General features: G+C 39.4%; 1 protein-coding gene across 1 annotated transcript in view; it reads left to right on the top strand.

Moving 5' to 3' along the window:
* chmp7 (charged multivesicular body protein 7) overlaps positions 1-12,921 on the top strand; it is a 21,396-nt gene extending 8,475 nt beyond the window's left edge. The window contains exons 4-11 of the mRNA XM_056246891.1: positions 3,165-3,350; positions 4,011-4,144; positions 6,623-6,671; positions 6,772-6,891; positions 8,399-8,497; positions 8,599-8,656; positions 10,356-10,586; positions 12,641-12,921. Of these exons, the coding sequence (XP_056102866.1) occupies positions 3,165-3,350; positions 4,011-4,144; positions 6,623-6,671; positions 6,772-6,891; positions 8,399-8,497; positions 8,599-8,656; positions 10,356-10,586; positions 12,641-12,669 (906 nt within the window). The 3' untranslated portion in view covers positions 12,670-12,921. The remainder of the gene's footprint in view (positions 1-3,164; positions 3,351-4,010; positions 4,145-6,622; positions 6,672-6,771; positions 6,892-8,398; positions 8,498-8,598; positions 8,657-10,355; positions 10,587-12,640) is intronic.
* The last annotated feature ends 400 nt before the right edge of the window (positions 12,922-13,321 follow it).

Genomic DNA, 13,321 nt, shown 5'->3' with positions numbered 1-13,321 from the left:
AAAGTCTTTACCCATTTGCATTTATATGCTATAGGTCAAAAGTTTGGGGTCAGTAAGTTTTTTTTTAACACTTTTTCAGCAAGGACATTTAATTTATCAAAAGTGACAGTCATTTTTTTTACATTGTAAAGGCCCTTGCACACTGAGTCCGAAATTTTCGCACGTTAAAAAATAAATACGACCTCACGTTATGTCAATAATTTGCATACTGCCTCCGAAACTTTCGTCCGTCATTAAAAAAAATTGGATCGGCTTCGATTTTCTGCGTTTTGCGCATCCGTAGCAAGCAGTTTGAATGGGGTTTTGACAATTCAGAGCCACCGAATCACGAATACGAAAAAACGCATACGAAAAAGTGTGCAAGGGCCTTGGGCCTGTTTCTTGAGCATCAAATCATCATATTAGAATGATTTCTGAAGGATCATGTGACACTCAAGACTGGCGTAATGATGCGGGAAATTAAAATGGAAACGCTGGTTTATTCGCAAATGTTTGATCCAATATTCCAATTTTTGCACATAAGTTAAATTTGCAACTTTGAATGCGAACATAACTACTGTAGTGTAATTTGCAGTGCCCTTTTCACTAAACATATACATATACTGCAATACGCAGCTCAAGTGCTGCTGTCCATATTGGGGAACATAATGAATACGAAGACATTCTGAAAATATCCTATTTTTAACTCTTAAAGCTGCTGTAGGTAACTTTTGTAAAAAATAATTTTTACATATTTGTTAAAACTGTCAATTTATCCTGACAGTAGAAAATGAGACGGATAATCTGTGAAAAAAAAATCAAGCTCTTCTGGCTCCTCCCAGTGGTCCTATTGCCATTTGCAGAAATACACGCTCCCGGTCAGAAACAACCAATCAGAGCCAGGAGGAATGTCTTAGCAGTGTCAATCACGCTCGTGTACGCGCTGATCACACCCCTCTCTTGCACAGCGCGATGCGTCATTCAAACTCAAGATTGCCGGCGTGGTGCAGCTGTGCTTATGACGGAGAAACAACCTAAACTGCCAATTCTCGAGTGACACCTGCTCATAAAACAAAGAGGTAAAAGGAAAAAGACTGATGACGATAAACAAGCGAAAAAGAAAGAATTACACAGAGCCCATTGACTCGGTGTCAAAACTCTAGCCGCATAACATGTAGATAAAATGTCACGCACTCTGCTAAGCAACAATTGAAACCTGCTAATTCACTGGCTTGTCATGTTGCTGAAATAATGTACTAGCACACCTTATCTAGCATTATACACTCACCTAAAGGATTATTAGGAACTGAATTAGGTTCAATTTCTCATTAATGCAATTATCTAATCAACCAATCACATGGCAGTTGCTTCAATGCATTTAGGGGTGTGATCCTGGTCAAGACAATCTCCTGAACTCCAAACTGAATGTCAGAATGGGAAAGAAAGGTGATTTAAGCAATTTTGAGCGTGGCATGGTTGTTGGTGCCAGACGGGCCGGTCTGGGTATTTCACAATCTGCTCAGTTACTGGGATTTTCACACACAACCATTTCTAGGGTTTACAAAGAATGGTGTGAAAAGGGAAAAACATCCAGTATGCGGCAGTCCTGTGGGCGAAAATGCCTTGTTGATGCTAGAGGTCAGAGGAGAATGGGCTGACTGATTCAAGCTGATAGAAGAGCAACTTTGACTGAAATAACCACTCGTTACAACCGAGGTATGCAGCAAAGCATTTGTGAAGCCACAACACGCACAACCTTGAGGCGGATGGGCTATAACAGCAGAAGACCCCACTGGGTACCACTCATCTCCACTACAAATAGGAAAAAGAGGCTACAATTTGCAAGAGCTCACCAAAATTGGACAGTTGAAGACTGGAAAAATGTTGCCTGGTCTGATGAGCCTCGATTTCTGTTGAGACATTCAGATGGTAGAGTCAGAATTTGGCGTAAACAGAATGAGAACATGGATCCATCATGCCTTGTTACCACTGTGCAGGCTGGTGGTGGTGGTGTAATGGTGTGGGGGATGTTTTCTTGGCACACTTTAGGCCCCTTAGTGCCAATAGGGCATCGTTTAAATGCCACGGCCTACCTGAGCATTGTTTCTGACCATGTCCATCCCTTTGTGGCCACCATGTACCCATCCTCTGATGGCTACTTCCAGCAGGATAATGCACCATGTCACAAAGCTCGAATCATTTCAAATTAGTTTCTTGAACATGACAATGAGTTCACTGTACTAAAATGGCCCCCACAGTCACCAGATCTCAACCCAATAGAGCATCTTTGGGATGTGGTGGAACGGGAGCTTCGTGCCCTGGATGTGCATCCCACAAATCTCCATCAACTGCAAGATGCTATCCTATCAATATGGGCCAACATTTCTAAAGAATGCTTTCAGTACCTTGTTGAATCAATGCCACGTAGAATTAAGGCAGTTCTGAAGGCGAAAGGGGGTCAAACACAGTATTAGTATGGTGTTCCTAATAATCCTTTAGGGGAGTGTATCGCTAGAATAATTACTTACATACTGTAACGTTAGTTACCGTTATATTAACGTTATCTTACTAGCTATTTATAACTTATAGAAAGAGTGCAACGTTATAAAGTTACATGTAGGCTATTGGAAAATACATAATGATTTGAGGACCAAGTTTGTAGTCAAAGTATGGGCAGGCCATAGTCAATGTAAAGCATATTGTTGACGTTTAGTCCCTATTAGTGAATGTGCCATATAACTTTTTATCCGCTGTTATCGGGGGCCCTGTTTACTAGCCTGCGCGTTCACGACAGGCTCCGCTGTGGAGGACGAGCTGTGGAGGGAGGGCTGTAGCGCAGCAGAGAGCAAGGGGGTGGGACCTGGAAGTTGTGCTTGTTCAAATTTTCAGGCTAAGTCAACGTTTTCTCAAAACTCCCTACTGCAGCTTTAATTTTTATGATGATCTAATTTGCAATGATCAAAAATACAAAAAAAAGGAGTGCACCCAAATTGGCAAAAAGAGTTGCATAATAAGGTTATTGTGCCTGATGAAGACGTTTCGCTATTTATAAATACATGTTTGGAGCTGTAATCTCAGTGTTGACTTTAATTTTCTTTTTTTATTTATAATTTGCAATAAATAAAAAAAGCTCCCTCTGTGTCTTATTCGCATGTAGTTATCGGTCAAGATTTGTTCTCTTGCAGGAAAAGGCTGCGGCGCTTTTGGCGGCATATCGAGGTTCTCCTTTAGCAGTGCGCTCTCTGCTGTCGTTCCCAGAGCTGCGTGCGCTCTCCTCTCACATCTGTCCCGATGAAAGCTCGCTCTGCATGGCTCTGCTACAGCTCCAGAGAGAGAAACATGTCACCGTCTCACTCCACGAAGGAGAGAAGGTGGGTTTGAGTACAAGAGCGAAACCTGATGTACTCGCAAACACATTAGGATAGAAAGTGGATGTATTTTGAACGTTCTGTAGATACTAATGCAGGTTAACCATTTTCAGCGAGTCCTTAATATACCGCCGTTCAAACGTTTGAGCTCAGTAAGATTTTTTTTCTTCTCTTTTTTCTAACAAAAATTCAGCAAAAACACAGTAAATTAATCAGAAGTGACAGTAAAAATTACAATGTTCTTTAGAATCCTGGAAAAATAATGTCTTATGGTTTCCACCCAAAAAAATGTTTTCAACATTGATAATAAGAAATACGTTTCTTGAGCATCAAATCATCAAATTAAAATGATTTCTGAAGGATCATGTGACACTGAAGACTGGAGTAATGATGCTGTAATTTTAGCTTTGATCAAAATGTGTTTCTAATAGAAAATGGTTATTTCAAATTGCAATAGTATGTCACAATATTACTGTTTTGATTAAATAAATGCAGTCTTGTTGAGAACTCTAAGCATAGACAATAGACATAGAATAATGTTCCAACATTTCTCTCAAATCTGTGTCGCTGAAGGGCTCCGATTATTGGATTAGTATCTTTTAGCACATGTTTGGGTTCAGTTTGCTCCGTTCTGATTGACCTTTTGATCTTGTCTCTGTATAGCTGGTGAAATTCAGTCAGGCAGGACAGGGCCGTGTGTCTCCGGTCAGCGAGGTGGACCTGGGCATCTATCAGCTCCAGCGCAGCGAGAAGCTTCTGGAGGAGAGGGTGGAGGTGCTGGGACTGGAGGCAGAAAAGTGAGCCAGTTCATACAAACTGTATTGTCATTGGCAGCTGCGTCCGAAAGCTAAAGAACGCTGAGGTAGAGAGGGAACAAGGCACGTCTGAATCCTGTGATCGTGTCACAGCCCGTGTACTGTCTGAGATGCCTTCATTTGATTGATTTGCACGGCACAGACGTATCCTTCACTGCATATGATGTTCCAAAATCCTGCGCGTTTGATTTGGTGACAGTTTAGCCAAAAAAACATGGCGTCTGAAAGTTGAGGTTGGTGGTCAGTTTGACCTTTGACATTGTAGGAACTTGGTCTGTCCTAGACGGAAGATGACCAATCGTGGCGATTTCCGTGGCTCCTAAACGGTGGTCCTATGTCTTGCAGTGAGAGAGGTTCAAAGACAGCCTGCGATCATTTTTTGGACAATGTCAGAAGCTCAGCATGATCATCTCAGTGTGTTTGCTGCTACGACCTATGTCTACTGACTAGCCAATAAAAATGAAACATGGCGTATTGATCAACGCGACATGGCACTAAAACTTAAAACTATCTCAAGCTACATTTGGCAAGTTGGCCTCTTCTCCCTCGCCACATCCATATTCTCCTCTTTCACTTGCTCCTCTTTTTTGTTTTCAGCGCACATAAAACCACATTTGCCAAAGTGCGAATCATCTTCCTCAGTTTGTTCACCACTAGCTCATGCTGATGATGTTTTATTCTTCTATACGAACTTGCGTCGTAGCTTACGTGTGGCTTACTTCAATGCGTGTTTTTTTTAGTTTATTTGATCCATGTCGTACAGTGTGATTTGTAAAGATCTTATAGGATTGCTGAAATCACACTGTCTGTAGAAATTGAAGAAATTGGTATTTTAGTAATGAAATATTCGCTTAGTTTATCACTAAAGCTCTCTCTATTTTCTTGTAGATCATTAAAGGGATAGTTCACCCAAAAATGAAAATGATCCTTATGATTTACTCACCCTCAAGCCATTCTAGATGTATATGACTTTCTTTTTTCAGCCGAACACAATAGAAAATATCCTGGCTTTTCCAAGCTTTATAATGGCATTGAATAGTGCTGAGTTTTTGAAGCCAAAAAAGCACATCCATCCATCACAAAAGTAATCCATACGGCATGGTGTTAATAAAGGCCTTCTGAAGCGAAGCCATGTGTTTTTGTGAGAAAAATATCCATATTTATGACTTTATAAACTATAATCACTGGCTTCTGCTAACGGCCGTACGCGAGTCGAGTTCTGGCGTAAGAGTGACCTCTGACCTGACGCATGAAGAGTGACCTCTGACCCGACCCATGAAGAGTGACCTCTGACTCGACGCATGAAGAGTGACCTCTGACCCGACGCATGAAGAGTGACCTCTGACCCGACGCATGAAGAGTGACCTCTGACTCGACGCATGAAGAGTGACCTCTGACCCGACGCATGAAGAGTGACCTCTGACCCGACGCATGAAGAGTGACCTCTGACCCGACACCTGACGAGTGACCTCTGACCCAACACCTGACGAGTGACCTCTGACTCGACGCATGAAGAGTGACCTCTGACCCGACGCATGAAGAGTGACCTCTGACCCGACCCATGAAGAGTGACCTCTGACCCGACGCATGAAGAGTGACCTCTGACCCGACGCATGAAGAGTGACCTCTGACCCGACGCATGAAGAGTGACCTCTGACTCGACGCATGAAGAGTGACCTCTGACCCGACGCATGAAGAGTGACCTCTGACCCGACGCATGAAGAGTGACCTCTGACCCGACACCTGACGAGTGACCTCTGACCCAACACCTGACGAGTGACCTCTGACTCGACGCATGAAGAGTGACCTCTGACCCGACGCATGAAGAGTGACCTCTGACGTATTGGTGAACGCGGAAGCGCAGTGGATAGAGCAAAACAAATCACCGGTCACGAATTAAGTCTAAAACGAGAATTTTTAAAGTGAAATGTTGGATGATTTCAAAATAAGAGAAGAGGAGCTACGTCCTAAGTCGGGTCATAAAGTTTTTAACATGGATATTTTTCTTTCAAAAGCGCTTGGCTTCACTTCAGAAGATCTTTATTAACCCCTGGAGCCGGATGGATTACTTTTATGATGGATGGAATACGCTTTTTTTGGGCTTCAAAATCTGTGGCACCATTCACTGCCATTATCAACCTTGGAAGAGCAAGGATATTTTTTAATATAACTCTGATTGTGTTCGGCTGAAAGAAGAAAGTCATATACACCTAGGATGGCTTGAGGGAGAGTAACTTATTATGGCATAATTTTCATTTTTGGGTGAACTATCCCTTTAAATCATTATGCGGCCTCAGAAGTCTTGTGTTGCGTGAGGTGCCTTCATGCGCAAAGTCATCATTACTTGAAGTTAGATGCCTAAGCTTTCGGACGCAGCTGTTATTTCGGTCCGGTGCCGTTTCTGTGGCATGATGGGTAATTACAGTGGCTAAACTGCTGTATGTGTTGTCTAACTCGCAGGTGTAAGCAGCAGGCAAAATCACTGCTTAAAGAGGGGAAGAAATCACAGGTATAAGCACACTTTGTTTGACCCTTTTTGTGTTTAACGCCCTTTTACTGTAATAGGCAAGAAAAGTGTTTTAATGAATTCCCACTTTGTCCTGCCACAGGCCCTGAGGTGTTTACGTGGAAGCAAGCGTGTGGAGAAGAAAGCGGATCGTCTGTTTGCTCAGCTCGAGACAGTGAAGGGGATCCTGGACAGAATAGCAAACTCTCAAACCGACCGTCTGGTGAGACGCACACATACACAGATGACACAGTCTGGTGTGAGTGACAGCACATGCTGTTGGCCAACACACACTCCTACCAGCCAACTCTGTATTGCACTCTGTAATCACGTTTGTAGTGTTTATAATGTTTGTTATTCAAAGTGCCTCTATAATGCTTTTTTGAATATCGTATTTCATGCTGTTTGTAAAAGGTCTGCTAAGGTCTTTTAAAGATCAAAGTGGACGTCAAATAAAATTATTGTCTCCTTAATGAAAGAATTGATTCTGAACCGCCTGAAACGAGTCGTCGGTAATTCCAGTCTCACTTCCTGTTACAAGTCTACATAACAATGTAACAAATTTGCATAATGCCAGTCTCTGGTCTTCATTGGCTGCTTGTGAACAACGTCTACTTTTCCCCTCAGACACAGTAGTTGTAGTTGAGACCGGAAGAGTTTGGTTCGTGTTGTTGATGTCGAGAAGACGCTGTTTTCTGCTGCGAAAGCAAATCTACTTTGATGCACTTCCAAAGGATGAGACTCGCGCTGGAATTTATACTGTAAAACCGGCGCCATCGTTACTGTTTATAGTGCTAATGAAGCCTCAAGAGCTGAAATACAGATATGCCAATAGTCGCTTGGTTTCCGACACGCGCTGTAAGCGGTAGACCAAAAGACTGGGCCATCTGACCAATCAGAGCAGAGCAGGCTCTCAGAAAGGAGGGTTTAGAGAATCTTCGAATGAACCGTTTTCAAACTCTTTGAGAAAGTAGGTGATGTGCGATGGATATTATGAGAAAACTAAAGCGTTTTTGACCTTGGATGCATGTAAACCTGTTGTAGGAGACTCTTGTTTTGGAGGAACCTTTAAAATAGCATAATAGGGGCACTTTAATATTTTTATGCAATAATAAAATGTGACCTGTACACCGAAGCAACTTATCGTTTTATTTTCCTCAATAATGCAATTTTGACCTGGTGCGACTTAAAGTCACGTGCTAATTACTTTCTGGAAAATATGGTAATCTACTTTAAATGGCTTAAAGTCATTATTCACTCAAACTCTGTTTGCCACAAAAGCAGAAACTTTAAAGAATGTTCTTCTTTTCCATAACATGACTGTGACTGTCAAGTGGACAACAAAAACCCCATAAAAGTTGTCGAGCGAACTCTATTCCAATCTTTGTGTTAGGAACCAATTGAAATTTTAGTTATTCTTTCAAAATCTTCCCCTTGAAATAAAGCTCACATGTCGTATGAACCATCATTGTATGGAAAAGAGCTGCGTGTGCTTTCTTCAGATTATCTACTTTTGCTTTTGCTCCACAGGAAAAAATAACAGCTTATTGGTTTGAAGACTCGATTCACACTTTTTGTAGACACATTTGTGGATAAATTCAACTTGTTCACAACCACCTAGCATGCATTTTCTTTAAGGAATATGTAAATCGTTTTGTTGTTGATGCACACCACAAACGTCACCATGTTGATTCCGCTCGTGTTGACGAAGTGTCCTGGTGTGTGTGCAGGTGATGCAGGCGTACCAGGCAGGGGTGGCGGCTCTGAGAATCTCTCTGAAGGGTGTGACTGTGGAGCGAGCGGAGAACCTGGTGGATCAGATACAAGAGGTGACGTGTGACAAATGCATGGTTTATGCTATGGTAGTTTGAATATAGTTATAGATATTTTGAATGAAGGTCTTTATTTTGCATTTATGCTTTTTGCACAGTTATGCGACACTCAGGATGAAGTCAACCAGACTCTTGCCGGTGGGGTGCTGGATTCTGGTATTCAAGTTTCACTTTATGTATTTCACTGTGCTAACACATACATTTAAAGCTAAAAAGGGCCAGGTGTATTCTGAATATCAGCCCTTTCTGCAGACAATGAGAGCGTTTCTGCGTGTGGAGTAGGGTTGGGAATCGAAAAGCGATTCCAATTCTGGAATCAAATACTTGAGGTCAGGAATCTATGGAAGCTTGTTTCCGCCACTGAATAAAAAAATAAATACAAATAATTGCGACTTTTTATCTCACAATTGCGAGATATGAAGTCAGAATTCTGAGAAATAAAGTCGCAATTGCGAGAAAAAAAGACAGAATTGCGACTTTATAACTTTATAACACATAATTGCGACTTTATATCTCGAAATTCTGACATCTTTTCTCAGAATTATGAGATATAAACTCGCAATTGCGAGTTATCAGGCCAATTCTAAGGGGGGAAAAAGACTAACTTTTTCCCCCTCAGAATAGTTTATATCTCACAATTCTGACTTTAAAACACGCAATTTTGACTTTATATCTCGCAATTCTGACTTTATAACACGCAATTGCGACTTTATATCAATCAATTCTGACTTTACAACACGCAACTGCGATTTTATATCACGCAATTCTGACTTTATATCTCGCAATTCTGACTTTATATCTCGCAATTCTGACTTTATATCTCGCAATTCTGACTTTATAACACGCAACTGCGATTTTATATCACGCAATTCTGACTTTATATCTCGCAATTCTGACTTTATATCTCGCAATTCTGACTTTACAACACGCAACTGCGATTTTATATCACGCAATTCTGACTTTATATCTCGCAATTCTGACTTTATATCTCGCAATTCTGACTTTATAACACGCAACTTCGATTTTATATCACGCAATTCTGACTTTATATCTCGCAATTCTGACTTTATATCTCGCAATTCTGAGAAATAAAGTCAGAATTGTGAGATGTAAACTCGCAATTGTGAGAAAAAAAGTCAGAATTACCTTTTTTATTTTTCATTCTGTGGCGGAAACAAGCTTCCATAGGAATCGGATACTTGTTATAAAATAAAAACTTAGATTCCCCTTATAGATTCCTTTGTGAGCATTTCAATATGAAATTCAAGCGCTGTGTGCTGCTTTATGTGCCGCACACACATCCAAAACGTGTGTACAGGAAATGTGATTTTAATGTGATTTTAAACCACTCAAGTGCGCGCTGTTTTCTGTGCTGCAGGCGTGTGTTTATATGATATATTGGATCTGTGCAACTCTTAACATTCCTGCTGCCGTCTCTATAATAACACTAATCAAACAACAAAAGAAAAAAGAAAATTCACTCGTTCTTGACTGAATTACTTTTGTAACTATATTCTTAATGTTATATATTAGTTAGGCTAGTTCCTTGCGTAAGTGTTCTTTAGCCTCTTGTTTTTTGTTTATGATATTTAGCTACAATTAAATGTTTTGCAATAACACTAAATGTGAATGATATCTAAGGAATTTTGTTTACCTTATTGGAATCGAAATTTGGAATCGATATGAAACGGAATCGTTAAAATTCAAATGATACCCGACCCTAGTGTTTTGCTATGATTGGCATTTCTCCCATACATGCTTCTACTATTCATTCATCAATGACAATACCGACTGGACTGAGTGTCTTTACCATAAAGTTGGCTAAAAGAGTACATAATTCCTCATGTTCTCATAGGTGAGGATTCAGAGGAGTTGGAGGAGGAGCTGAAGTCATTATTGGAGAACACTATCCTAGATAAGGACGTGCTCCCAGTGGTGCCCACGCACCCTCTCTCTCCTCCCAGGAAAACGGGTGTCCCGGATGCGGATTTCCTCCAGTCTCTGCCCTGCGTGCCTGACTCCAGCCTGGGCATCACAGATGAGGAGCTGGACAGAGAGCTGAGTCGACTCACAGTCTCTGACACAGGTTTCTTTACGCTCTTCTTTTAGCCCTGTTGTTATTTTCTAAATGTTTCTAATGCCGGGGACACACTTAACGACTAGCTGAAACATTAAACACACTTACAGACTGTTTCCAACGACCGCAGCAGATTTTAAACACCAACTGTGAACACCGACTGAACGCGACTCGCCCCGTTTGGGCATGATCAGTCAGTCGTAAGTATCAAATGACATTCATAATCGGCCGTACAGTCGTGAAGAGTGTCCCCGGCTTAAGGCAAGCATCACTATTGCTCATACTTGGAGTAGTGTTGTCAAAAATATACTTTTTTTTTTTTTGATGATTACAGCTTTTCACTAGATTTGTTATGAGAAACGTTTGTTGTGACAGAAACTTAAATGGCTTCCCTGCAGTTTTCTGCCAAAATAAAAGCTTAAGGTTTTAACTCCCGCAAGTGAAGATGTTTAGACATAATTATTATAATTTCGCTAATGCTGTGTAGAGTAAAATAATGAATATACTTATTATGAAATATTCACTTTTTATTTTGCAGTTGTATTACAATATTAATACATTCGTTTCTTAGAAATAACACACACACACACATATATATATAATATAAGGGCGCTGCTTAATATTTTTTTTATAACCTGTGAAGGCTGTGATACTTTTTTCAGGATGCTTTGATGAATAAAAAGTTAAAGAACAGCATTTATTTAAAATAGGAATCTTTTGTAACTATATGCACTACCGCAAAACCCTCACTGCGCTCTCCCAGCTAATTAGGTGCTGAGACCAATGTACGTATCAATCCGAAAATGCAAAAAAAGGTCTGCACTCTAGAAATATTTTATTGTTAACAGGAGATAAAGATAACAAACGTTTCGGCTCTTTGCCTTCGTCCGTGTCAGTGAGCCGAAGCGTTTGTTATCTTTATCTCCTGTTTACAATAAAATATTTCTGGATTTTTTGCATTTTTCTTTTTTTTTTAAAGAAATTAATACTTTTATTCAGTAAGGATGTGTTAAATTGATAAAAAGTGATATTAAAGATTTATGATTGTTATATATATTGGATCATGTGACACTGAATACTGGAGTAATGATGCTGAAAATTCAGCTTTGCATCATATATTATCATTATCATACATAATTAAAATAGAAACCATTATTTTAAATTGTAATAATATTTCACAATTTTACTGTTTTTGTCTGTATTTTTGATCAAAGAAATGCAGGCTTAATGAGCAGAAGAGACTTCTTTCAAAAAACTTAAACAATAGTAATGCTTCCAAACTTTTGACCGGTACTGTATGTGTATATATACATATATACAAATACACATAGTAATACAGCTGCACTGTAAAACATAAATGTTAAAAATATGTAAAATAGATATTAAAAACATTATTATTATTATTGAATCAGCCTCATAGCTATCGGGTCTGACGAATCTTAGACAATAAAATGTCTGTTGGTAAGAAAATGATTTTGTTGAAATGTTATGCTCTTAATGTTGTGGCAATTTTCCCCCATTGAATTAAAAACGTAACTTAATATTGTTATTTTTCAAGGTATTGTATGGAATTTAGAAATTCCAATTTCGTGACGACATTATCTTGGCGTTAGGGATTTGAACAAACCTTAATAACATTTTAAAATGTTAATAAAAATCCAAATATTTCAGACACAGAAGCACCACCTTGCTACAGCTGGTTTATTATGTTGGTTATGTTGATGTACCAGATTTATGTGTAAAGTGTTGAAACTGGTTGGTTGTTGGACATGTCAATCAAACGCCCCTTCCTGTCTAATCGTGCAGTTTGTTGTGACATCTTCCAGGTCAAGCTTGCCAGATTATCAATCAAACCATCCATCATTGATTCATTTCATTACCATCCATCCATTGATTGAGTAACTCGGTTTCATTTTCGTTTTTTATTGAAGTGCATATTTCTAGTTTCAGTTTAGTTTTTGTTCTTTTTCTCATAATAGTCAGTGATTCTAAGCTTGTAACTTTGAGGTGAATTTCTCTTTATTGCGAGTCTTTCTGAATGTTTCCTTCTCTCTGCTCCGCAGTTCAGAGGAGGATGGAGTCGGCACAGTGAGCGTTCAGCACAAGCACAAGCTACTATGGGTTCAACGCTGTCCGATAAAGCCATCAGAGACAGTACAGAACGTGTGTCCTTACATTGTAATACGCCCTACCAAGTCTTTATGAAGAGCCCTTATTCATGTTTGTAATAGCATGTTTATTTTTGTTTTTTAAAGACAGTTTTAAGAGTGGCCTTCTTGAGTTTGTAAAGTCTGTACAATGTATTATTCTAATAAAACTACAAATTATGATGCCAAATAAACAATATTCTCTGTGCATTTGTTGAGAAGTGAGATGCTCACTCAGATGTGTCTACATTATTATTAATATTTTGTAAAGAATATAGTATATATCTGTTGTTTTTGTAAGTACATAGCCTCATTAAAAAGTTATGAACAATTATAGAAACTAAAGACAATCATTTACATCATTGTTTGGGGCTGGTAAAATGTACTATATTTTTTTATCAAAAATACAGTAAAAGAGTAATATATGTGAATATTACTATTTAAGATAAAGTATTTATTTGATGGCGAATGTGAATCTGATCCTTCCGAAATTATTTTAATATGCTGATTTGGTGCTCAAGGAATATGTATTATCAATGTTGAAAATAGTAATGCTTAATTTTTTTTATGGAAACCATGATACACTTCTTCAGATTT

The sequence above is a fragment of the Rhinichthys klamathensis genome, unplaced genomic scaffold, assembly GCF_029890125.1.
Source record: "Rhinichthys klamathensis goyatoka isolate OS25496 unplaced genomic scaffold, OSU_Roscu_1.1 h1tg000040l_1, whole genome shotgun sequence".
Taxonomy (NCBI): Eukaryota; Metazoa; Chordata; class Actinopteri; order Cypriniformes; family Leuciscidae; genus Rhinichthys; species Rhinichthys klamathensis.
Note: the sequence above shows the minus strand (reverse complement) of the source record. Positions and strands in the feature narration are given on the sequence as shown.